The sequence below is a fragment of the Anomaloglossus baeobatrachus genome, chromosome 4, assembly GCF_048569485.1.
Source record: "Anomaloglossus baeobatrachus isolate aAnoBae1 chromosome 4, aAnoBae1.hap1, whole genome shotgun sequence".
Classification (NCBI taxonomy): domain Eukaryota; kingdom Metazoa; phylum Chordata; class Amphibia; order Anura; family Aromobatidae; genus Anomaloglossus; species Anomaloglossus baeobatrachus.
In genome coordinates this window covers 629,674,729-629,700,587 of record NC_134356.1, presented here as the reverse complement: position 1 = coordinate 629,700,587, position 25,859 = coordinate 629,674,729, and the positions used below count along the sequence as shown (strand labels likewise).

The window sequence follows — 25,859 nt, the reverse complement described above, 5'->3', positions numbered from 1 at the left end:
CAATAAATTACAATATCATCAAAAAGTTTATTTCAGTAAGTCAATACTAAAAGTGAAACGCAAATATTATATAGTCATTACACACAGAGTGATCTATTCCTATATATTATATAGAGTCATGACACAGAGTGATCTATTCCTATATATTATATAGAGTCATTACACACAGAGTGATCTATTCCTATATATTATATAGAGTCATTACACACAGAGGGATCTATTCCTATATATTATATAGAGTCATTACACACAGAGTGATCTATTCCTATATATTATATAGAGTCATTTCACACAGAGGGATCTATTCCTATATATTATATAGAGTCATTACACACAGAGTGACCTATTTCAAGTGTTTATTTCTGTTAATCTTGATGATTATGGTTACAGCCAATGAAAACCCAAAAGTCATTATCTCAGAAAATTGAAATATTTTCTAAGACCAACTGAAAAAAATTACTTTAAACTCAGAAATGTTGGTGCCTACTGAAAAGTCTGTACAGTAAATGCCTCAATACTTGGTCGGGGCTCTTTTGCATGAATTACTGCATCAATGCGGCGTGGCATGGAGGCGATCAGCCTGTGGCACTGCTGAGGTGTTATGGAAGCCCAGGTTGCTTTGATGGCAGCCTTCAGCTCGTCTGCATTGTTGGGTCTGGTGTCTCTCATAGATTATCTATGGATTTTAGGTCAGGCGAGTTTGCTGGCCAATCAAGCACAGTGATACTGGGGTTAGTAACCAGGTATTGGTACTTTTGGCAGTATGGACAGGGGCCAAGTCCTGCTGGAAAATGAAATTTCCATCTCCAAAAAGCTTGTCGGCAGAGGGAAGCATGAAGTGCTCTAAAATTTTCTGGTAGACGGCTGCGCTGACTTTTGGTCTTGATAAACACATTCAATCATGGATTTACGGCACTCCTGACGGTTATGATTGGTGCTCAGATAAGGTCCAACCCTGCCTTCATATAGATAAAGAATCTGGCACTCAAATTAAGTGAAAGCAAAAACTCCCTTTAATTTGGTAAATCACGTAGCAGTGTATAGTTTCTATAGTTTTTAGTTTTTGATCTTGATAAAACACAGTGGAGCTACACCAGCAGATGACATGGCTCCCCAAACCATCACTGATTATGGAAACTTCACACTAGACCTCAGCAGCTTGGATTGTGGCCTCTTCACTCTTCCTCCAGACTCTGGGACCGCAATTTCCAAATGAAATGCAAAATTTACTTTCATCTGAAAATAACACCTTAGACCACTGAGCAAAAGTCCAGTTCTTCTTCTCAATGGCCCAGATTAAACGCTTCTGGCGTTGTCTATTGGTCTTGAGTGGCTTGACACAAGGAATGGGACAGTTGTAGCCCATGTCCTGAATATGTCTGTGTGTGGTGGCTCTTGAAGCACTGACTCCAGCAGCGTCCACTCCTTGTGAATCTCCCCAAATTTTTGAATGGCCTTTTCTTAACAATCCTACCAAGGCTGCTTTTATCCCGGTTGCTTGTGCACCTTTTTCTACCACACTTTTTCCTTCCACTCAACTGTCCATTAATATGCTTGGATACAGCACTCTGTAAACAGCCATTTTCTTTAGCAATGACCTATTGTGGTTTACCCTCCTTGTAGAGTGTGTCAATGACTGATTTCTAGACATCTGTCAAGTCAGCAGTCTTCCCTATGATTGTGTAGCCTACTGAACCAGACTAAGGGACCATTTTAAACACTTAGAAAGCCTTTGCAGGTGTTTTGTGCTAATTTTTCTAATTTTCTGAGATAATGACTTTTGGGTTTTCATTGGCTGTAAGCCATAATCATCAACATTAACAGAAATAAACACTTGAAATAGATCCCTCTCTGTGTAATGACTCTCTATAATATATAGAAATAGATCACTCTGTGTGTAATGACTCTATATAATATGTGTTTCACTTTTTGTATTTAATTACTGAAATAAATTAACTTTTTGATGATATTCTAATTTATTGCTATGCACTTCTATTATAACCTGGTTTCATTCCACACAGTGACCCTGCATATGTACCCAGGGAGTCACATGTAAGAGCTGGTATCTGTATACCCATAGATTGATACTCGCGCTGGTTGACTAAACGGTCATACAGGCAGTGACATCCCTATAATCGCAGAAATATGTAAACACACAGACCAACATATACCCTCTGCTCCACTAACAATTATCCCAGATAATCTTAATGGGGGATTAACCGGCTCCTTCCTGCAGATGGGGCCTCCCTTATTATGAGATGATTTAATGATCTGTACAAAGGAAGGGAGGGCACGATGACCCGCAGGACATTTAATAGGGCTGCACAGCTGAGATGGGCACACAGATATCTGCTCACCAGGAGCAGAGAACGGGGAAATCAGGATGGAGCCAGTTGATGGTGGACCTGAGGAGGAACAGGCCAGGAAGCCCTCTTTAACTCCATCTGAAACAGAGTCCTTGGTAAGATGAGCATTTATGATGTGCGGGGGTGGGAGGATAATCCTAATGTTCATATGTGATTGTTTTATATATCTAGAGGACGCGTCTATGACTATAGGTTGAGCTTCATGTTCTTTACTCTCAATAGAATCCGCCATTTAGTAGATTGATGTCCAACCTGAGCATTATTTAACGTCTTTTATCATAGTGGTCACAAGGTTTGTGTACAGTGGGAGGAAACATATGGAACATGGTACAACTGCCGTAGTATTTAAGGAGGTTACCTAAAGTATTACCCAAAAAAATTAGCTACTCACAAGGTGAGTCCAACTACAATAACTCCTATAGGTCAGTTTTGATCTAAAAAGCAAGAGTTTAATTTCTCTGCAGCGCCCCCACAGGGAAAATGAGGCATTGCATGATTTCCATTGAAATCATTAGGCTGTCTGTGGGACGACCACTGGAAAAAGAGACCCTCTCACTAGCAAATCTCGGCTTCAGCTGAAGTCATTTGGGAGGTGGGAAATTTGGGTAAGCTTGAGTAACCAGGAATAATTTGGGATGAGAAATTACATTATGTCAAGTCCTTTTTATCCTGTTCTTTATAGAAAATTATTTTTTATCACCCAACCTCAAGTCCTTGATATCATTATTTGAGAATTAGTATTTTCATTAAGACAGACCTAACCAAAAGGGTCTCATGGGTGGATATCGAGTCACGAAACCAGCCCTTGACATTATGACATTCAAATGTTATAAAGTTAGACTTCTCTTGGATATTTATGGTCTTGACCAACAGATCATGTCTAAAATACAGATCTGGAGTCTTTGTTGGCCAAGAGACTATGCCTAAGATACAGGTTTGTGGGTTTTGTTGGCCAAGAGAACATGCCTAAAATACAGGTTTGGGGGTTTTGTTGGCCAAGAGAACATGCCTAAAATACAGATTTGGGGTCTTTGTTGGCCAAGATAAATTGCTCTGATATCTACAGTTCAGAAGAGTGTATGTAATCCTCTCCTCTACCTGGATTAGAGTGTCTCCTCTTGGGACAACTTGTTTCTGATATGCACAATCTAAAAATATCAGAAATAGTCCTCATTAAATCGGTGGAGTATTATCACTATGTCAAAAGGGTTTTGGTTATCTATGAATAATGGTTGAGGTCAAGTGCAACTTACAGCATCTTCAGACTAAGATCATAGTTCGTTAGCAAAGAATTAAGCTATGTAACCTTTAATATTAACTTAAATGGGTGGATTGGAAAACCCATTTCCAATTTTTAAAATTCTGTTTGGTGAGAATCTACTATTTATGACCAATTATCCAAAAATGAGGCAGCTAGAAAAAGTTTGTATTTCTATGAAGGACCCAACTTCTCCATATATTGCATGGTCAACCTATTGATTTCAATGGAAGCCAGGTAATGGTTTTATTTTGCCCATTCTGTGGAGAAATTGACCATTATTTCCATAGTTCCCCAAAGAATACAGATGATTGCTGAATGGACAGGCAAGGAGAACCTTCCAACAACAAGAGATTCTCCGTAACTGATATCCCCAGATCTTCATTCATGACCCATGACAACTTTGCGCATTGTGATATATTTCACTTTAGAATACTAGTGGAAATATATGTCCAAAGAGAATGGTTTTCCATAACATGATGAATGTTCTCATGTTTTTCTAGTACATAAATCAGATATGAGTGCTGGGGGGTCAGAACGTTATCATTACTGATTGTCTTTTCTGGTTGGATCCTTAGCAGAATATCTATAGCTAGCTTTAAATATGAGAAGACAGTTCCTGTATTTCATTGAAGGTCTTTTTCTTCTATAGCCGGAGGCCACTAAGGAACAGGAAGGTTTCTTCAACCTCCTATCTCATGTCCAGGGTGGAAGAATAGATGAGCAGCGATGCAGCATCCAGATTGTCCACACGAGCAAAGCAGACCAAGATGGAAAGAACGGTAAGTCACTTCCCTTTAGCCTCATCTGTAAGAGAGAGCAGAGTCTCTTTCTCTGGAGAACCCAAATAGGTTCATATATTAGACAGTGCATCTACTAATTTCAATAGGAAACGTGTAGTAGTTTATTTCCCCTTGGGTGGCGCTATAATAGAACTGAATACTTGATGCTGGATGTCTCCACAAATTAGTTGTTCATTGGGGTTCCAATAACAGAACACCTAATATTCAACTGATTAGTTGTGGACTAACTTATTTTACAAAAAAGGGATTGGCAAGGCCAACAATGTTTTACGCTCCATAATGGAAAGGTAGTAACTTATACCAGTGATGTAGAAGATAACTCTAGCAAAATAAAAAATACCAACACGATGAAGGTCCAAAGCCAGAAAACCAGAGATATTCCAACAAACAGCCACAAGATGTAGGATGACCTGAACGCCCATTCTCTAACAGGCCTCAATAACCAATAGTCCTATTCAGCAAGATTGTGAGGACTTCATGATGTTATGGGTAGTTCGGTGGCTCAGTTGTTAGAACTGTTGCTTTGCAGTGTTGGCCCGGCTCCTGGTTTGATATCCCACCAAGACAACATCTGCAAGGAGTTTGTTCTCTCCATGTCTGCGTGGGTTTTCTCCAACTCCCCCGGTATCCTCCCACACTCCAAGGACATATCTTCTACCAATGATTCTAATTTATAGGAAAAGTGTAGTTTGACGTCTACTCTTACATAAAACCTTTAAATGTGTTGCTTATAACTGAGGGCTAATGTTAATTTAGAGCATGGCAATAAATCTATCAGGGTTGTGCATTCAGGTTGCGTGTGTTCCCTATGGGAACCATCCACTGGTGAGTAAATTGATCATCAGTGCCTTTCTGTGAGATGTTGCTCTTGTCAAATTTAAACCTTCATTAAAAAAATGTTGATACCCTTGGTAGTTTTTACCCTTGGTAGTACAACTGAGGCAAACTATTTTTGCAAAATCTTCCTGAAACTTCCTTATCACTGCTCTGACTGCTCTGATTACTCATCCTGTAAACTTCCTTATCACTGCTCTGACTACTTGTGCTTGTCCGAAGCCCCAACAATGATATTTTGGAACCTACACATTAATAATGTTAACTCTATTTATTTCCAAAACTACAGTTGCCCCACCTCCTGAGATGAACCATTTGATGGATATGCTGGCGCACTCACAAAGTCGTAGATTGGACGATCAAAGGGCAGAGCTCATCCAGTCTCCATCGTACCCAGACACTATGCCCAGTCGTAGGGTATCCCATGACAATGGGGGCCTGAAGGTGAGTAATCACAATAACAACCACAATTAAACTTACCCATCCTCCAACTGTCTATAATCCATCTATCCTACGTGCACCAATGACCGAACCATCCCATTTGTCTGTCAGAATAATCATTGTTTACTTCTTGTAACCACATAAGTCTTCGTGGTATATGTTTCTTGGTGTCTTAATTCACAAATCTAATCTAGAATGTACAAATAGGTGATCTATGATGTTCATTAGATTTTCCCAGTTTTAGTTTGCACACTCCATTCATTTCAATTTAGGACAGAGACTTTCTGCAGAACTTTACTTCCCCCCTGCTAAAAGAGACACAGCGATAGAAATCTGTATTAAAAACAAAATTTATATCTTACCCACGCAAAAAATGTCAAGTTGTCTCTGTGTTGAGGGAACTTGTTTAGTAGAGCACACATGAGATAGTTAATAAAGTCTTGGGATCATAGCAGCATCAACAAACTCCATTCATTTCAATTTGGGACAGAGACTTTCTGCAGAACTGTACTTCCTCCCTGCTTAAAGAGGTACAGCGATAGAAATATAGGTTAAAAAAAAATTAATGTCTTACCCAAACCAAAAATGTCAAGTTGTCTCTGTGTTGAGGGAACTTGTATAGATGAGCGTACATGAGATAGTTAAGTTTTGTGATCACAGGAGCATCAACAAACTGCATTCACACTCCAATCGTTTCAGTTTGGAGCAAGGACTTTCTGCAGAACTTTACTTCCTCACTGCTAAAAGAGATACAGCGATAGAAATATAGCTTAAAAAAAACCATTAATATCTTGCCCAAAACAAAAAATGTCAAGTTGTCGCTGTGTTGAGGGAATTTGTCTAGATTAAATAGTTAATAAAATCTTCGTATCTCAGCAGCATCAACTAATTCCATTCATTTCAATTTGGGGCAGAGACTTTCTGCAGAACTTTACTTTCTCCCTGCTTAAAGAGGCACAGTGATAGAAATATAGGTTAAAAAAATTGAATGTCTTACCCAAACCAAAATGTCAAGTTGTCTCTGTAGATGAGCGTACATGAGATAGTTAATAAAGTTTTGTGATCACAGCAGCATCAACAAACTCCATTCATTTCAGTTTGGGGCAGGGACTTTCTGCAGGACTTTACTTCCTCTCTGCTAAAAGAGATAGTGATAGAAATATAGCTTAAAAAAACTTTAATGTCTTGCCCAAACAAAAAAATGTCAAGTTGTCTCTGTGTTGAGGAAACTTGTCTAGATGAGCGCGCATGAGATAGTTACTAAAGTCTTGCGATCACAGCAGCATCAACACTTGTCCAAGCAGGAGTTCATTCTCCACCTCAACATAGAGAAAGGGTAACTATAACATTAGTTAGCTGATATGTACAGTGACTGGTGATTGAGCTTCACCCCGTGTAACATTGACACATAATGACAACTGACTATTAGAGGATAAGAAATAGGCAGAGGCCACTAATGCTCTTTGGCTGTATGCTGAAACAACCAGAGAGTTTTTAGATTTAAAGATGTTATTTTTAGCTTTCTTTGTATCAATTATATTTGAGAAGTATAATTTTGTATTTTCATAATTAAAATGGGTGTAAAATTAATCTTAAGAATTGTTCTTACCAAATATTTTTTGATTGAGTATAAGAATGACTTGATCAGTGAAAATCTGCAAATTAATGCATCACATAGACCATAAATAGAGAAAAGTGGCCCTGCCCTCCCTCAGCACATTACGTTAATTCTCTGTAAATTTGACATATTTAAGTTTAGACCTTGGGTTTACATTTGAACACTATTTTTGAGTTTATATAAAAAGTTCAATTACATAAAAGGCTGAGTAACTTGTACTCATTTACCTGATTTAAAATTTGTATTCTACTTCAGAGCTGCAATCACTCTTCTGTTCTTTGTCTTTAGAAAATATCTATAGGCACAGGACTAGCAACACTGGATTCTGAAGTTCTCTATTTTTGGCATGGCATCCTAATTTAGAGAAGTCAGGCAACATATTAGCTTATTTTGGGAAATGATAGCATTCTGAGGCATATTGGACAGTACGAGAGTGTAGATCCTAAGTAAATTGGAAAAAAAATGGAATGTGGAGAACCCCTTTAAGTTGTATGTTCAATGTACATTATATATTCCCATCCTGTAAAGTGATGTCACATTATTAGGATATATCATCACTTCATGGTCAGTGGGTGATCCTACGAATGAAGGGGCCCAGATTAAGAGCTAAACCACAAAAAGAGGAGTTAAATCTTCCCCCAAAAATACAGATTTTTTTTTTTTCTGAATTTTTGGAAGAAGATTGAATTCCTCTTTTTGTAGTTTTGCTTCTAAATTTAGTAATGTTTCTGAATTTTGGGGGGAGGATTTAATTCCTCTTTTTGTGGTTTAACTTTCAAATTTAGTGAAATTTTTCTGAATTTTGGGGGAACATTTAATTCTTCTTTTTGTGGTTTTGCTTCTAAAAGTAGTAATTTTTCAGAATTTTGGGGGGAAGATTTAATTTTTCTTTTTGTGGTTTACCTTTTAAATTTAGTAATTTTTCTCAATTTTGGGGGGAAGATTTAATTCCTCTTTTTGTGGTTTAACTTTTAAATTTAGTGCAATTTTTCTCAATTTTTGGGGGAACATTTCATTTTTCATTTTGTAATTTAGCTTTTAAATTTAGCAATTTTTCTGAAATTTTGGGGGAAGATTTAATTCCTCTTTTTGTGGTTTAGCTTCTAAATTTAGTGATTTTTCTAAATTTTTTGGGGAAGATTTAATTCATCTTTTTGTGGTTTAGTTGGGCCCAGATTAAGCCCTCCGTCCCCTTCTGAATTTGCAGCCATCCCCATTCATTTGATGCCTCACTTTACAAGATGAGAGTCCCCCTTTAACCCAATCATCCCCAGGAATTGTATATATTATTTTAATTTCTTTTTGGAATAATGACTCGTGACACTCGTGACAAGGTGTTTGTATGTAACGTTTCCATGTTGTTTTGTGTCCCCCATTCAGAACAAAGCATAGCCATTGTCTTCATCTGACCTCCTAACTATCCATTTCTTGGAAGAGGAGATGATTTGTCAAGATCCTTTAAGATGTTTTCTTGTCCTTATCTTACGAGAATTTTGTTCTCCTACTTAATAAATAATTTCTAGATCTATTAACCTTGTGGTTTAATTACACAAATATGCAGTTACATCCATCATAACTTATCATTTCAACATGCGATCAGGGTTATCCTAAATTCTTATTTTATTCCTTGAACTAGTGCCTGTCTTGCCCATGGGTGGTGTCTGGTATAGTAGAGATAAGGTGCAATACCAGATCTATAACATTTTGTCAAGATTGGAGCTGTTTTTGGAAAAATAAAGACAAACACCTTAAGACACCCCTTTATATTCACTATACTCTTGGTTTACACAACTTACCATGAGCCTTGGGACCTCACCGTCGCATTTTGTCAATACTGGTGAGAAAAATATATACAGTATATGATTGGGCAATTTTTCAAAGGTAATACATATGGTCAAGGTACCTTACATAAATAATTGCCTTAAAGGGGTTCTCCATATTTGTCTGATTTGAAGTGAAAGACACATCATGTGGTCATGTCTTGTAATATTCCATTGGTAACCATAATTTGGTTGTGTAGAACAAATCTTGGTTTACATTACAAGTATTGTGTTGCTGGAGCTACTATTCGCACCCAGAACTCTTATATACATAATGGAGAAGACTTATCAAACGTCAAGAAGAATTAAGGGTACTTTGCACGCTGCGACATCGCTAGCCGATGCTAGCGATGTGTGGCGCGATAGCACCTGCCCCCGTCGCACATGCGATATGTGGTGATTGCTGCCGTAGCGAACATTATCGCTACGGCAGCTTCACACGCACATACCTGCTCGGCGATGTCGCTGTGACTGCCGAACTATCCCTCCTTCAAGGGGGAGGTGCGTTCGGCGTCACAGCGATGTCCCCGCGACGTCACTAATCGGCCGGCCAATAGAAGCGGAGGGGCGGAGATGAGCGGGACATAACATCCCGCCCACCTCCTTCCTTCCGCATTGCCGTTGGGACGCAGATAAGGTGATGTTTGTCGCTCCTGCGGGTTTACACACAGCGATGTGTGGTGCTGCAGGAACGACAAACAACATCGTACCTGCGGTCGACCCGACATTATGAAAATGACCAACACTACACAGATCACCGATTTTCGATGCATTTGCGATCATTTATCGGCGCACAAAGGATTTACATGCTGCGATATCGCTACCGGTGCCGGATGTGTGTCACTAACAACGTGACTCCGACAATATTTCGGATGCGAATCGCAGCGTGTAAAGTACTTCTTAGTTGCCCATAGCAACCAATCTCAAGTCACTGCTTTCCTTTTTCTAAAGAGCCTTTAAAATTAAAGGCAACTGCATTACCTTACCCCTACACTAACTTTAACTACTGGCGGCTTGCCCAACATCTTAAAACATTTCAATATATGTCTCTGTATAGACGTTGAATGCTGGCAATTGCTACAGGATTTTGGCTGGATTCCCCAAAGAGAAGACAGAAATGGTTTATTACCATCTCTGCCTTCCTGATTGCTGTGTACACCATGTTGAAAGATATCAAACCTCAAGAAGAATTTGTTGCCTATAGCAACCAACCTCAAGACACTGCTTTCCTTTTTATAAAGGGCTTTAAAATTAAATAGTCACTGGTTGCTATAGGCAACTGCTTTACGTTCCCTCTTTCCTAACCTTAAGTACTTGCGGCTTGCCCAACATCTTAAAACTATGGTCAATATAGGACTCTGTATTAATATTTAATGTTGGCAATCGCTACAGGATTTTGGCTGGATTCCCCAATGAGAAGGCAGAAATGTTTTATTACCATCTCTGCATTCCTGTTTGCTTTATACACCATGTTAAAAGATCACCGTGTTTATGGTTTTATAGTATAACAGTGCTTCGTCCTCTCGTCATTGTGATCACAGGGTGTTGAGAAGGAGCAGATCAGGTCTGCGCTATAGGTAGAAGGCTGAATTTGCCCTTTAACTGGGGTTAATATACCAGGCCCAGTTTGACCATGTTCAGTCGGGCCTATTTCTTGCATACAGACTGTAATGTCCATACTGACTGCGGGTCTCCCAACCCAAACGTACAGCCTCTTAGGCACATATGTAACTGTCAGTAAGAGTCTCAAGACTTAGGGGCACTTTGTACGCTGTGACATTGCTAGCCTAGCGTTGTCGAGCGCGATAGTCCCTGACCCCTTCGCACATGCGATATCTGGTGATACCTGCCGTAGCGAACATTATCGCTACGGCAGCTTCACATGCACTTACCTGCCCTGTGACGTCGCTCTGGCCGGTGACCTGCCTCCTTCCTTAGGGGGTGGGTCGTGCGGCGTCATAGCGACGTCACACAGCAGGCGGCCAATAGAAGCAGAGGGGCGGAGATGAGCGGGACGTAAACATCCCGCCCACCTCCTTTCTTCCGCATAGCAGGTGGAGGAAGGTAAGGAGATGTTCCTCGCTCCTGCAGCTTCACACACAGCGATGTGTGCTGCCGCAGGAACGAGGAACAACATCGTAACATCGGTCGTCTCAAAATTATGGAAATGACCGACGCTACACAGATCACCGATTTTCGACGTTTTTGGGATCGTAAATTGGCGCATTAAGGCTTTACACGTTGCGACATTGTTACTGGCGCCGGATGTGCGTCACTTTTGATTTGACCCCGACGACATCGCAGTAGCGATGTCGCAACGTGCAAAGTAACCCTAAGAATCAGTTTCATTTACAGACCATATATAAGCTCGTGATTTCGACCTCACAGGGGAAATCATAAATTCAATGTTGAAATGCCCCCAAAGATATTTTATTAACTTATAGGGGAGACAAGTTGTAAACTAACAAAAAAAAAAAGAGAAAGCCACCAGCAGTCATATTCTAAACAAAAAGACTGACGGCACTTCCAAAATGCAGTCTGAACAGATGCAAAACTGAACGTGACATATAATAACAAAATAAGACAGCTGCAGTCTGAAATGCTAAAGCATGCAAACAAAGAATGCAAGAATATAGATAAGCATTACTGCTTAAGGAAATCTAGGAAACTTCAGTTCAGTGTAGGCTCCCAGTATATGAGCTATGCCTTGACTTGGCTATTGGGCAGATATAAAAATGGCCATTTCTGTATGCTAAATATCTCAATTTTTCCTGGATTTCCTATAGCAGTGATGCATATCCATATTCTTGCATTCATTGTGTGCATGCGTTAGCATTTCAGAGTGCAGCTGTCTTTTTTTGTTATTATATGTCATGTTCAGAGTGCCATCAGTCTTTTTGTTTAGAATATGACTGGCGGTGGCATTCTTTTCATTTTTTAGCTTTCTCTTTATTTACTTTCACAGTGTAACCACCAGTCATATGACATATATTTAATATATTAAAATATTAGTTACAGAAAGGAGAACATATTTTAAAACACATTTTAGTGGTTCTAAAATAAAATAAAACAAAATTGAAAATGAGACATTATTTTTTTTTACATTTTCCCTTTTATTGGCCCCCTAAAAATGGATATAAAAAGGGCATAAAGTATAAACCCTATCTACCACCACAAATAAAAAAAAAATTGTTTGAACAAAAAAATAAAAACAAAAAAATCAATGAATTAAAGAATTCATAAAGCCAAATGGTCAAAAAAAATATGACTGGTCATAAACAGGAGGAAAATGGTAAATAAATTAAATAAATCTATGTATGTCTCACTTTGCTTGCTTTATATGTCAACATCCAGGACTATAACTTAACGTGGAAGATACTTAGCAAACGTTCATCCAGTGGTGTGACATGTTAACCAGCTTCATACAAAACCAGAGTGCCCCTTACAGGGTTTTTCTTTGGATGATCCCTACTTGTTATTTAAAAAAAAATAAAAAAAAATACAACAATCAAGTGTAAGCAGTGTCAGACTGGGGCGGCAGGGGCCCACCAATAACATTGACTCTGGGGCCCACAGATTAAATACATTCATAAATTTACCTACCCTTCTATATAATAATAATATACTGGGTGGTTTGTAAAGTGAATGATGAGATGCTTCCCTTTATCTCTACATAGTGAAACAAGTGTATTGTGCCAATTACTGATTAAGTGGGGGGGGGTAAGTGATGTACTACAGCAAAGAGGTCCACCAGAGCTTTCTCCGGTTGTTCTGTGGGCCAGTCCGGGCCTGACTGCAAGTTGTCAACTTATCTGCATCACCACCGGAGGAGAAAGTGAGAATTAGGATGGGGCTACATGGCAGCTTTGGACAAGTCGCATGACTAATAATCGCTCCATGGGGACACATTGCACGGTAACGTAACAATACAACCATGTTGCTATGGCATTATGCTGCAATATAGCAGCAGCATAGAACAATCTTGGGCCACCTGACCTGTGTTACGGTCAATGTCGTCATGTAGTTATAGCCTTAGGGCGGCTTTGCACGTTGCGACATCGCAAGCCGATGCTGCAATGTCGCACGCGATAGTCCCCGCCCCCGTCGCAGGTACGATATCGTGCGATAGCTGGCGTAGCGAACATTATCGCTACACCAGCTTCACATGCACTCACCTGCCCTGCGACCGTCCCTCTGGCCGGCGACCCGCCTCCTTCCTAAGGGGGCGGGTCGTGCGGCGTCATAGCGACGTCACACGACAGGCGGCCAATAGCGGTGGAGGGGCGGAGATGAGCAGGATGTAAACATCTCGCCCACCTCCTTCCTTCCGCATATCCTACGGAAGCCGCGGTGACGCCGGTAGGAGATGTTCCTCGCTCCTGCGGCTTCACACACAGCGATGTGTGCTGCCGCAGGAGCGAGGAACAACATCGGACCATCGCGTCAACGTAATTATGGATTACGCCGACGCTGCACCGATGATACGATTACGACGATTTTGCGCTCGTTAATCGTATCATCTAGGCTTTACACACTACGAAGTCGCATGCGATGCCGGAAGTGCGTCACTTTCAATTTGACCCCACCGACATCGCACTTGCGATGTCGTAGTGTGCAAAGCCCGCCTTACACAGTGCACATACCAATCAATTGCAATACAGGACACACTAGCACCTCCTAGGGCAAGAGACTATCTCCTCTCTGGACCAGAGATGAGGATCCTTCACAGATACCCCCATTTTTAACTAAAAGGTCTCTAACTCGGCACATAAAAGTGGACAATTCTTTTAAGAGTTCTGTTTAAATCTCCTGGCCTTAGATGTTTACATTCAGGGACGAAGGTACCACACCTTTCAACCTACAAGATACCTCTAGAAGAAGCTGGAGATTTAAGAGTATAGCATAAAATGTACAATTGCCAGAAACATGTTATATGGAATATAAAGGAAGTAAAATTCTTCCTACATATCCACTTACATATCAATGGTTATACACAAGAAGATATTACCTAAATGGTGCTAGAGGTGTGGAAACCAAAGAAGGCATACCCAAAACATGATATGTCAAACAATATCAACTATACCCACTTGGGTAGAATAAGTGATTGACCAAATTCAGGCATTCGTGCAACAGCCTATGGTGGCATATCTTGAAACTTGTGGGCCCCAATGTGAAGTCTGTAAAATGGCCCTCAACTATCACAGGTCTTTATTGCAATATAGTCTTCTCAAATGGGTCAGAGCCAGAGTGCCAGTGCAACAGCTACACCCACTATAATTATGCCCCTGACGCCCTGAGTACAGACTATGGTATCTAAATTGGTCTCGGATCTCCTTACCTGAACTCGCTAGCCTCATCTCTGCCTAAAAGGCTTTTGAGTGTGTATGGGAGACCCATGGCCATTCCAGACATCACGATTTTGTATTTGGGCCATGTTTCACGAACTTTTGAATTTGGTCTTAGAGCTCATAGGTACGTTCCTTGGAGTCTTTAGGTGAGGGCCATAAAACAACTCTATCATGACAAACATTGACAATGTGGTCTCGTAGCGGCATATTTAAACTTCAGAGCAAATGTTAAGGTCAGAAGTTGCAAACAACTCTAATAATTTCACCTTTCAAGCACCATTTAGATGAAGCATTGAGCATATGACCATTGGGAAGTGGATATGTAGGTACCTCTCTACTTATGGTTCCTGGAATTCACTATTCCATTGGAAATATAACATTTTGTCCTCAAACCTTACACCTCGGAGGAGTCACCATCTTCTTTGTGAGTTTTCGCAGTAGTTGCCTGTAGGTAGTTGTTAGGGCCAGGTGGAAGGGCAGACCCAGGAGGTGGATCCACTGGGCCGAACTCCTTGATGATGGTAAGGGGTCCGGTAGCTGGAGCACTACAGGTAGCAGGGCAGTTCGTGCACAAGAGTATAATGGAGAAGTCCCTGGGACCACGGAGTCACTGATGGTAGTCCGGGTGACGGAGCTCAGGTTCGGAAGCCGAGATGATGTCAGGCGGAGTCCGGAACCGTTGGAGCGAGATGACGGGTCACCACAGGGGTCAGAGATGGTACGGACTGTCAGGATGGCAGATAGGCAGCGTTCGGGGTGCGGGATTCGGCAGGACCGGATGGCGAGGCAGGATCGGCTCTAGAAGAGAGATACGTAAGTATGGCAAAGAGACACAAGGAGACCTGACTCCTAGCTTGGGAAACACGAAGATCAGGCCCCGCCCACTTGGACATTCAACCCCTTTATACCCTGAACCTGTGAGCTTCATTTCCTGTCAATGGACGCTGGCCCTTTAAGAAAGGGTCAATGACCGCGCGCGCGCCCTAATGCGCATGCGCGCGGCCCGGGTGCCAGAAGCCAGAGCAGGAAGCTGAGAGGAGGAAGCAGCAGAGCCGGGCTGGGGCTGAGACGCCGACGGGCGCCGGGAGCGGGGACCAGAACGCCTAGGAAGCGCCGGCAATGGATGCTGGAGAGTGGGGAGCGGCGGAGACCGGACTGAAGAACCGGGGAGCGAGCCAGGGGAGCTGGGGAGCGTGACAGGTGAGCCGGGGAGCAGCGCAGGGGACCCGGGGAGCGTGACAGTACCCCCCCACGCCCCCCTCCCCGCAACCGGGACAGGAAGGCACGGATCAGCGGAGTACCCACATTCTCCCGGGGCTCCCAGGACCTATCCTCAGGACCATACCCTGCCCAGTCCACCAGGAAGAACTGTCGACCCCGTACGGTCTTCATGGCCACGATATCCCTTACCGCATAGATGTCGTCATCGGCAATAGGAGGAGGAGCCGAACTGGCAGCAGCGGAGAAGGGACCAAGGACAACCGGCTTGAGCAGGGAGACGTGGAAGGAGTTGGGTATCCTCATCGTGGCCGGGAGCTGTAGCTTGTAGGAGACCTCATTGATCTTGCTGAGGACTTTAAACGGCCCGATGTAGCGAGGACCCAGCTTGTAGGATGGTATCTTCAATCGGACGTACTTGGAAGCAAGCCAGACTAGATCTCCAGGAGAGAAACACGGAGGGTCCAGACGTCTCTTGTCTGCATGTCTCTTCATCCGCAGGGAAGCACGCCCAAGGGACGCCTTGACAGAGTCCCAAATGGTTGCAAAGTCACGGGCTACAGCATCAGCAGCAGGGACATCCGAAGAAGGAGATACAGGCAATGGGACGGAGGGCTGAAGTCCGTAAACGACATGAAAGGGAGAGCTGGAGGAGGACTCACTGACGTGGTGGTTATGGGAGAATTCAGCCCAAGGAAGAAGCGTGGACCAGTCGTCGTGATGGGCGTTGACGTAGTGTCGTAAGAAGGAGGTCAAGATTGACCCTTTCCACTTGGCCATTAGACTGAGGATGGTAGGCAGAAGAAAAGTCCAGAGTCACTCCCAGATGTTTGCAGAGAGCCCTCCAGAAGCGGGAGGTGAACTGAGTTCCTCTGTCGGACACGATGTGTGATGGAAAGCCATGCAAGCGGAAGATGTGATGTATATAGGCGTCCGCGAGTTCCTGAGCAGAGGGCAGTCCAGCCATAGGGACGAAATGAGCCATTTTAGAGAACCGGTCCACCACGACCCATATGACTGTGTGTCCGGAGGACAATGGCAAGTCCGTAATAAAGTCCATTGCAATGTGTTGCCACGGAACTGAGGGTATAGGCAGAGGCAGAAGACGGCCATATGGCAGGTGTTTGGGCGTCTTGTTCCTGGCACAAGAGGAGCAGGCAGAGACAAAAGCAGCGACGTCCGTGTGAAGGGATGGCCACCAGTAATGACGTACAATCGCACTCCATGTTCTCTTTTGACCAGCATGACCGGCTGTTTTCGAGGCATGGCCCCAGTGTAACACTTTTTTCCTATCAGTCTCAGAGACATAGGTTTTCCCGGGCGGTATCTGGGCCAGGGTGACAGGAGCCACTGGAATGATTTTACTAGGACAGATGATGGGCTGGGATGTCTCCTCCTCCTGCTCCATGGGCATGAAAGACCTGGACAAGGCATCAGCGCGTACATTCTTGTCCGCGGGTCGGAAATGGAGCTGGAAATCGAACCTGGCAAAGAACAAGGACCACCTGGCTTGCCGTGGGTTCAGTCGCTGAGCGGATCGCAGGTATTCCAGGTTCTTGTGGTCCGTGTAAATGATTACGGGGTACACTGCTCCTTCCAGAAGGTAGCGCCATTCCTCCAGAGCCAGTTTTACTGCCAATAGCTCTCGGTCACCGATGGTGTAGTTGCGTTCAGGCGCTGAGAAGCTCTTGGAGAAGAAACCGCAAGTCACCATCTTCCCGGAGGAGGACTTCTGTATGAGCACTGCTCCGGCTCCTGAGGAGGAGGCATCCACCTCCAAGGTGAACTGGCGGTTTAACTCCGGACGGTGGAGCACAGGAGAGGAGGCAAATGCCCGCTTCAGGGAGCCAAACGCGGCGTCGGCCGCAGGTGACCAGTCCTTTGGATTAGCCTCCTTCTTGGTCAAGGCGGAGAGAGGAGCGGTCAGAGCAGAGAAGTGAGGAATGAACTGGCGGTAGTAGTTGGCGAATCCCAGAAAGCGTTGGATTGCCTTCAGTCCAGAAGGAGGAGGCCAGTTGAGAATGGAGGAGACCTTCTTTGGATCCATCTGCAGTCCGGTATCGGAGATGATGTAACCCAGGAAGGGGAGAGAAGACTGCTCAAAGACACACTTCTCATACTTGGCGTACAGACGATTCTCTCTCAGTCTTTGTAGAACCAGCTGCACGTTCTCTCTGTGGGTCTGGAGATCCGGAGAGAAGACAAGGATATCATCCAGATACACCACCACACAGACGTAAAGAAGGTCCCGGAACACGTCGTTCACCAATTCTTGAAAGACTGCTGGTGCGTTACACAGGCCGAAGGGCATCACGCAGTATTCATAGTGCCCATCGCGAGTATTGAACGCGGTCTTCCATTCGTCCCCAGAGCGGATGCGGACCAGGTTGTAGGCACCTCGAAGGTCCAATTTGGTGAACACACGAGCTCCTCTAAGCCGGTCAAACAATTCGGGGATGAGCGGCAGAGGGTACTTGTTTTTTACGGTGATTTGGTTCAATCCCCGGTAGTCTATACATGGGCGTAGGTCGCCCTCTTTCTTCTTAACGAAGAAGAAGCCTGCTCCAGCAGGAAAGGAGGATCTCCGAATGAATCCCCTTGCCAGGCTCTCTGTGATGTAGGTAGACATGGCCCTTGTTTCGGCTGGAGACAATGGATATATCCGTCCTCGAGGTGGTGTTGTTCCCGGGAGCAGGTCGATGGCACAATCGTACGGACGATGTGGCGGAATTACCTCAGATTCCTTTTTATCAAAGACGTCCGCGAAGGACCAATAGGCCGAGGGCAGTCCCGGTAGGTTCTCTGGAACCGGAGGTCGTCGGATGGGTTGGATGGTCTTCAGACAGTTCTCATGGCACGAAGAGCCCCATCGGGTGATTTCACCAGTGCCCCAGCTGACTGATGGCTCGTGTGTCCGTAACCAGGGAAGTCCCAGCAGGATTTGATGGGACATGTGTGGAAGGACGTAGAGAGCGATGTTCTCGGTGTGCAGGGCACCGATACGCAGTTCGACCGGCCTGGTGATCCAGGAGATGGTGTCAGAGAGGGGTCTCCCATCCACAGAGGCAATCACGAGGGGTTTGTCGAGTGGAGTAACAGGCACCTGGTACTTGTCCACCGTGGCCTGCTGGATGAAATTGCCTGCTGCCCCAGAATCGAGGTACGCCTCAGCCGTGAACCGCGTCTCTCCCGTTGTCACTTGCACAGTCCACGTAACCGGGTCTGAGAGAGTCCCAGCACCTAGGGTGGCCTCTCCTACCAACCCTAGGCTTTGGAGTTTCCCGGCCTCTCTGGACAGGAGCGTAGCAGGTGTGTGCCCTCTCCGCAGTAGAAGCAGAGGCCCTTGGCGAGCCGCTCTGCTCGACGTTGTTCAGACTGCCGCACACGGTCGATCTGCATGGGCTCGTGAACGGAGACACCAGATGCCGTTGACTGTAGTACGGCGGGCTTCTGCGGAGGAGAGGAATGCCGTACCGGACGTCTCTCACGGGACACCTCTTTGGATCGCTCCTGAAAGCGGATGTCCACTCGAGTCGCTAGGGTAATCAGGGCATTCAGGGTGGATGGTACGTCACGACCAGCCAGCTCATCTTTAATTCGACCCGAGAGTCCTTCCCAGAAGCCGGCAGTTAGGGCCTCGTTGTTCCAGCCAAGTTCCGACGCCAAGGTGCGAAAACGGATTGCGTATTGACCCACCGTCAGAGTCCCCTGACGTAACCGGAGAAGAGATGAAGCAGACGCGGAGACGCGTCCGGGCTCGTCAAAGGTGCCACGGAATGCCTGCAGGAACTCCTGGATATTCGTGGTCACAGGATCCTCCTTCTCCCACAAGGGGTTCATCCACGCCAGTGCCTCACCCTCTAGATGGGACATGATGAAGGCGACCTTGGCTTGGTCGGAGGCAAATAAATGCGGCAGCTGCGTGAAATGGAGGGAGCATTGGTTTATGAAACCCCTGCAGGTCTTGGGATCTCCGGCGTACCGGGGTGGTGAAGCCAAACGAAGTCTGGAAGCATCCGAAGAGGCTGCCACGGGGGCTGGAGCCGTGGATTGGCTAGTGGAAGCCCGAGATGCTGAAGATGTAATTGACGCTTGTAGCGTGTTCAGGCGGGCGTCCACCGAAGTCATGAAGTTCAGCATGCGGATCTGGGTCTCACGCTGGCGTTGGAGTTCCTCCTGCAAGGCCGCTAGTGCTTCAGCGGGATCCATGGCCTGATCTTACTGTTAGGGCCAGGTGGAAGGGCAGACCCAGGAGGTGGATCCACTGGGCCGAACTCCTTGATGATGGTAAGGGGTCCGGTAGCTGGAGCACTACAGGTAGCAGGGCAGTCCGTGCACAAGAGTATAATGGAGAAGTCCCTGGGACCACGGAGTCACTGATGGTAGTCCGGGTGACGGAGCTCAGGTTCGGAAGCCGAGATGATGTCAGGCGGAGTCCGGAACCGTTGGAGCGAGATGACGGGTCACCACAGGGGTCAGAGATGGTACGGACTGTCAGGATGGCAGATAGGCAGCGTTCGGGGTGCGGGATTCGGCAGGACCGGATGGCGAGGCAGGATCGGCTCTAGAAGAGAGATACGTAAGTATGGCAAAGAGACACAAGGAGACCTGACTCCTAGCTTGGGAAACACGAAGATCAGGCCCCGCCCACTTGGACATTCAACCCCTTTATACCCTGAACCTGTGAGCTTCATTTCCTGTCAATGGACGCTGGCCCTTTAAGAAAGGGTCAATGACCGCGCGCGCGCCCTAATGCGCATGCGCGCGGCCCGGGTGCCAGAAGCCAGAGCAGGAAGCTGAGAGGAGGAAGCAGCAGAGCCGGGCTGGGGCTGAGACGCCGACGGGCGCCGGGAGCGGGGACCAGAACGCCTAGGAAGCGCCGGCAATGGATGCTGGAGAGTGGGGAGCGGCGGAGACCGGACTGAAGAACCGGGGAGCGAGCCAGGGGAGCCGGGGAGCGTGACAGGTGAGCCGGGGAGCAGCGCAGGGGACCCGGGGAGCGTGACAGTAGTACAGTTATGTACCTTTTGCACACAACAAAATAAGTCAAAGGTAATATACACAAATTTTGTACATTGACTTGTCTAAGCATTGATGCAACCAGGAGCCCACAAAGTGCTACGATGTGCAGCCATATAATGGTTTGGTGTGTGCAATGTGTGGTAGATATTAACCCTTAGAAGCAATTTTTCTTGGGTTAAATTCCCATGTAATAAGACACATGAGGAAATATGACTTTGGAAGCATTTAATGTACCGTAAAGTCCCCATGCACCTCCATGTGTTCCAACATTCCACTTACAAGGAGTCCCTACTATAGATGAGTGAACCTGAACTGTAAAGTTAGGGGGTTCGTACCAAACATGGACTTTTAAAAACAATCAGTGTTTGAGTTCGGAGTTCAGGTCTATGTATGCTAACCACTTGATCGAGCATCGTGGTGCTCGGGTACGCTCGGTGCTTGGCCCAGTGTGAGCTTACAGTCTTTTTGGGGGTAAAAACAATGTTTTTGGATGTGGTGTGTCCAGAAAAACAACACCCTGTCTTCCCTCGCCTGGGAGTGCTCCATTTATGGCTGGCTGCATGTGAGCATATGGCCGAACTGCCCAATTAGTGACTTCCATTGGGGTTCAGGTCAAGCCTGGGTCCTGAACTGAACTTTATCCAAAGTCCAGCTGGGCCTGGAACCGAACTTCAACAGGTCCGCTCATCTCTAGTCCCTACATATCCAAATTATAGACCCATAAGTACTTTGCATGCTGGTTATGGGGCAATACACCAAGGTGCTATATCTATTTCGCACATTAATCAAACAATACAACCACATTTTCTATCTCACATTCAGCATCAGTTTAAGAAACACATGGAGCTACAACAGAGCAAAGTGCAGGATTCAGCTATGAACTTGATGATTCAAACTGTGCCCACAATGGTATATAGCAACGTAGTCATCAGATTGGATTGGTCATCTACCCCAGCCAAACATTTCCCAGTAACCTGACAATCCGTGTTCTTTTAAAATCCTACTACTTTTCTTAGCTTTTAAGATGCATAAAAACACATTGTCTGAGTGACTGCAGACTTCTGAATCCTTACTGCGTGCGCACCACTCATTATCGGAATTATCCAGTGTTGAGGTCAAGAGCACGCCCTCACATGACCGCAAGTATCTGATTTGAATACTTTCCAACAAGACGTGCAAGTAAATTGAGTGAGGCTGAGCAGGTCTAATCGGCATGGGACCGCACATATGCAAAAATATACTTGCAGCCAAGTGAATTCCCGCTCTCACCAACAACACCAGAGAATCCTGACAGTGTGTGGTGTGCGCTGTAATTATTCCAGAGCCCGCAGTCACATAGAGTGACTGCAGACTGACAAGACCTGACAAACTAGATCACCCTTAAAGGGATTGACCATTAAAGAATCATTTATCCTATGGATGTGAAAACGTGTTGTTGACGTGTGTACGACTGCCGTGACCAATACCAATTGGAAGAATGGGGTATTTTTATCCCTGATATTAAACTTTTATAACAAATTACAAAATGGAGTGGAGGATCGTTCTTCCAACCATTGCTCCATTTATTCCTCATGGAACTGCTGTAAAAAGTTGAGCTTAGCGTTCAGCAGCCTACTAGTTTATAACACATAAAACTTCCCTATTTTGCTAATGGGAGTAGGCCCCAGGGGTCAGATCCCCACAAACTACCATAAGTTATCACCAATGCTGTAGACAAAAAATACTTTATCACCCAAAATGCCATGGAGCAGACTACAATGTATTGTAGAATTTCAGCTGTTAGAGGTAATACCATCATTTCAAGGGTGTCAAATGAACGACTTGTATGATAAGCATTGCTTTGTCTCACTCTTTAATGCCACCACTGGTTTTCTTTCTTGGCAGGACACTGATGCCTCAGGAGTACCCTTTACAGGAGGTGATTATTTCAGCTTTATCAATCAAGTCCACAGTCGGCATCTTGAAAAGCTTCTAAAAAATCCTGACGGACGAAACCAGAAGTCGTAGAGGAGGTCACAATATATGTGACTTAAGCTTTCTGCATAGAAATGTTCAAAATAGTCACTTTAATGGGTATGATCTTCAAATTGGACAAAACCAAAATCTAACAGGAGACCATAAACTAGAGAAACAGCATTGTTCTTTATCCCCAAGTATATTCTGTTAAGTACAACTCCACCTTAAATCCCAAACGCTTCAACCGAGCCCTGAGTCTATTCCATGTTGACAGGAATGTTCGTTTTTTAATGGGGTGACAGTCATATGCCCCAGGAAACTGACAACCTGAGTCTATGTATTTCAGAGGTTGTCAGTTCAGCTGGAAGCTTTATCGACATGTAAACCACATTGACAAATATTTGTTGGTATACCATGCCCTTTGTGTCAGACCTACGTCTTACCACACTTTCTTCTCATCCCAGAATATGCCTCTGGACTTTAGGGGCTCGGTGTCATAGCATTATAAAAGGTAGGGGAATCGCTGCTTGCCTGGAGGGATCTGCAGGCTTCCTTGGCACCCAGATTTGCCAGTTCCTCCTAAAATGGGGGAGATTTGCCCTTTTTCCTGGAGCCTCTTAAATGTTCCAGGAGGAGAAATTTCAAACATGGTTTTAGGCCTCGTCAACCATAAGTGTAAAGTTATAGGCAATCACATTATACTGTAAGCTGTAAAATTTGAAATTTTAACGTTTAATTTCTGAGATCTGAGGGGTAGGCTTTCTCCTAAGTTACACAGTAGGTCTTGCATGCCAGTATGAGGAGCCTTAAACAGTTGACATGGGAAATTTAACATGCAAGCTGCCTCTTCAGAGAAGAAGAGTACTTGAACTCTAGTGCCATCTATTGGAGGTAGCAATCCTAAAAAGTCATTATTGACCCTTTAAATGAGCCTTGCTATATGACTTAAGCGGGCTTTACACGCTGCAATATTTCTTACGATGTGTCGGCGGGGTCACGTCGTAAGTGACGCACATCCGGCATCGTAAGTTATATTGTAACGTGTGACAGCTATATGCGATTGCGATTGAACGTTAAAATGTTCATCGCACGCACGTCGTTCAATTCCTAAAAATTGAACGTGAGGTTGTTCAATGTTTCCAAGGTAGCACACATCACTGTGTGTGACACCCCGGGAACGATGAACAGCAGCTTACCTGCGTCCCGCGGCTCCCGCCGGCAATGCAGAAGGAAGGAGGTGGGCGGGATATTTACGTCCCGCTCATCTCCGCCCCTCCGCTTCTATTGGCCGGCTGCCGCGTGACATCGTTGTGACGCCGAACGTCCCTCCTACTCCAGGAAGTGGATGTTCGCCGCCCACAGCGAGGTTGTATGGAAGGGTAAGTACATGTGATGGGAAATAATCTTTTGTGTGACTCGTTCAACAAATTGAACGTGTAGCACATAAGATGGGGGCGGTTACGATCGCATACGATATCGTATGCTTAATCGTAACGTGTAAAGCAGGCTTTAGGCTATATAAGCCAAACCAGAGAAGAGTGGCACACCAGGTTTGGCATGCCAGTATGAGGAGACTTAAACGACTTGCATGTTCCTGTGGTAAATTTATTATGCAAATTGCCTCATTGCTACTGAAAATAAGTGACACTAAAGTTCAAGTCCTCTTCCTCTCTGACAAAGCAGTTTTCAGTTTAAATTGATGTCACGAATTGTGGAAGATGGATCCTGTGTTTTCTAATTTATAGAGACTTGCCATTTGTAATCCTGTCAGTCACGATAATGAGACTGTTGAAAAGTCTTCTGTAGAGAACAGGAAGTATGTGTCTAGTATATATCCTAATGGTAAAAAAAACTAATAAAAGAAAAGTGCAATATAATCTTATCTGAGATACACAGGTTCTAATTAATTCAGCAATGTGCTCACCTTGTGTGATGCACAACACAATATGAGTGTCAAGCCTCCATTAGGGGGTACAGGGATTCAGTGGAGATTGAACTCCAAAGTGCAGTAATGCAAAAGCCCACCAGAGGTCAATAGCACAAGAGTAAGAGTAGTCAGACAAGCCAAAGTCAAACCAGGATGTCATGTCAATACAGGGGAGTGAGCAAGCTGCAGTCAGATAGAAGCATGGGGGTTAAAAGCAGAGAGATCACGTAAAGAGGAGCAGAGCCATAATCATGGGACGTTACCAAGGTCAGAGGCCGGGAGAGCAAGTAAGTACAAAGGTGGGGGTGGGGCAGAGACACGGCTCGGGACCAGCGCAAGGTAGACATGGCGGTCAGACAGTACGAGGGAATGGAGGTCAGGGAGAGGTAAGCTGGGTAGCAGGACCGATCAGAGCTAACTCACAGGAACTAGTGCGCACGCTGCAGAGCAGGAACTATTACTGGTGGCGTCCCGGAGGAGTCCACACCATAATAAAGCAGCAAGAGTCCCAGAATGAGGCACGACCAAATAGACCCCTCCCACCTGACTTAACTTCATCAGAGCCAAGCAATAGTCATGACAATGAGGTGTTGAAAGACCAAGCTGCTGCAGATCCACAAGTTACAAAAAAAAACAAAGAAAAATAAGAGGGAGATGACTGTGGTTCCTCTGCACTGCTGAGTGTATGCCAAGGGAGGTTAAAGCAAAATACTTGGTGAATTAATGTGGTTTTTATTGTCGACGCAATTCAAAATCGTCTGTCTTCTTCATCAGGATACAACCATAGTATAAACTCTAGTACATTTACCATAAAAACTGATTTAAACAGGTCATTTTCTGATTATAAATCCTCTTTAGGGCTGGGACTTCATGAAAACGTATCTCATTGCACAGCACCATATCACCTGCTATGGGATGGTTGCAATTTAAAGTGCAAATCGTTGTTTAGAAGACAGGAAAACAAAAGGCATTGCATTACATTGTAGTATATTTTTATACTACTATATTAAACTTACATTAGAGGAAAACAGGAAACAGAAAACAGGAAAACAAAAGGCATTGCATTACATTGTAGTATATTTTTATACTACTATATTAGACTTACATTAGAAATGCATGGCAAGAATATAGAGCCCAAGTCTAAGTAAAGTTTTGTACACAGTCCTTTACACCCTGACCCTAAGTGCACTAGTAAGGCAATTACTGATCCACTACTACATGTTTCTTATTTGAATGGATGGGTTCATA

General features: G+C 44.5%; 1 protein-coding gene across 1 annotated transcript in view; it reads left to right on the top strand.

Annotated features, from left to right (window-relative positions):
- Positions 1 to 2,383: 2,383 nt before the first annotated feature.
- Positions 2,384 to 25,859, top strand: part of PCP2 (Purkinje cell protein 2) — a 31,042-nt gene continuing 7,566 nt past the window's right edge. Inside the window, exons 1-3 of the mRNA XM_075343828.1 lie at positions 2,384 to 2,461; positions 4,277 to 4,405; positions 5,544 to 5,705. Of these exons, the coding sequence (XP_075199943.1) occupies positions 2,384 to 2,461; positions 4,277 to 4,405; positions 5,544 to 5,705 (369 nt within the window). The remainder of the gene's footprint in view (positions 2,462 to 4,276; positions 4,406 to 5,543; positions 5,706 to 25,859) is intronic.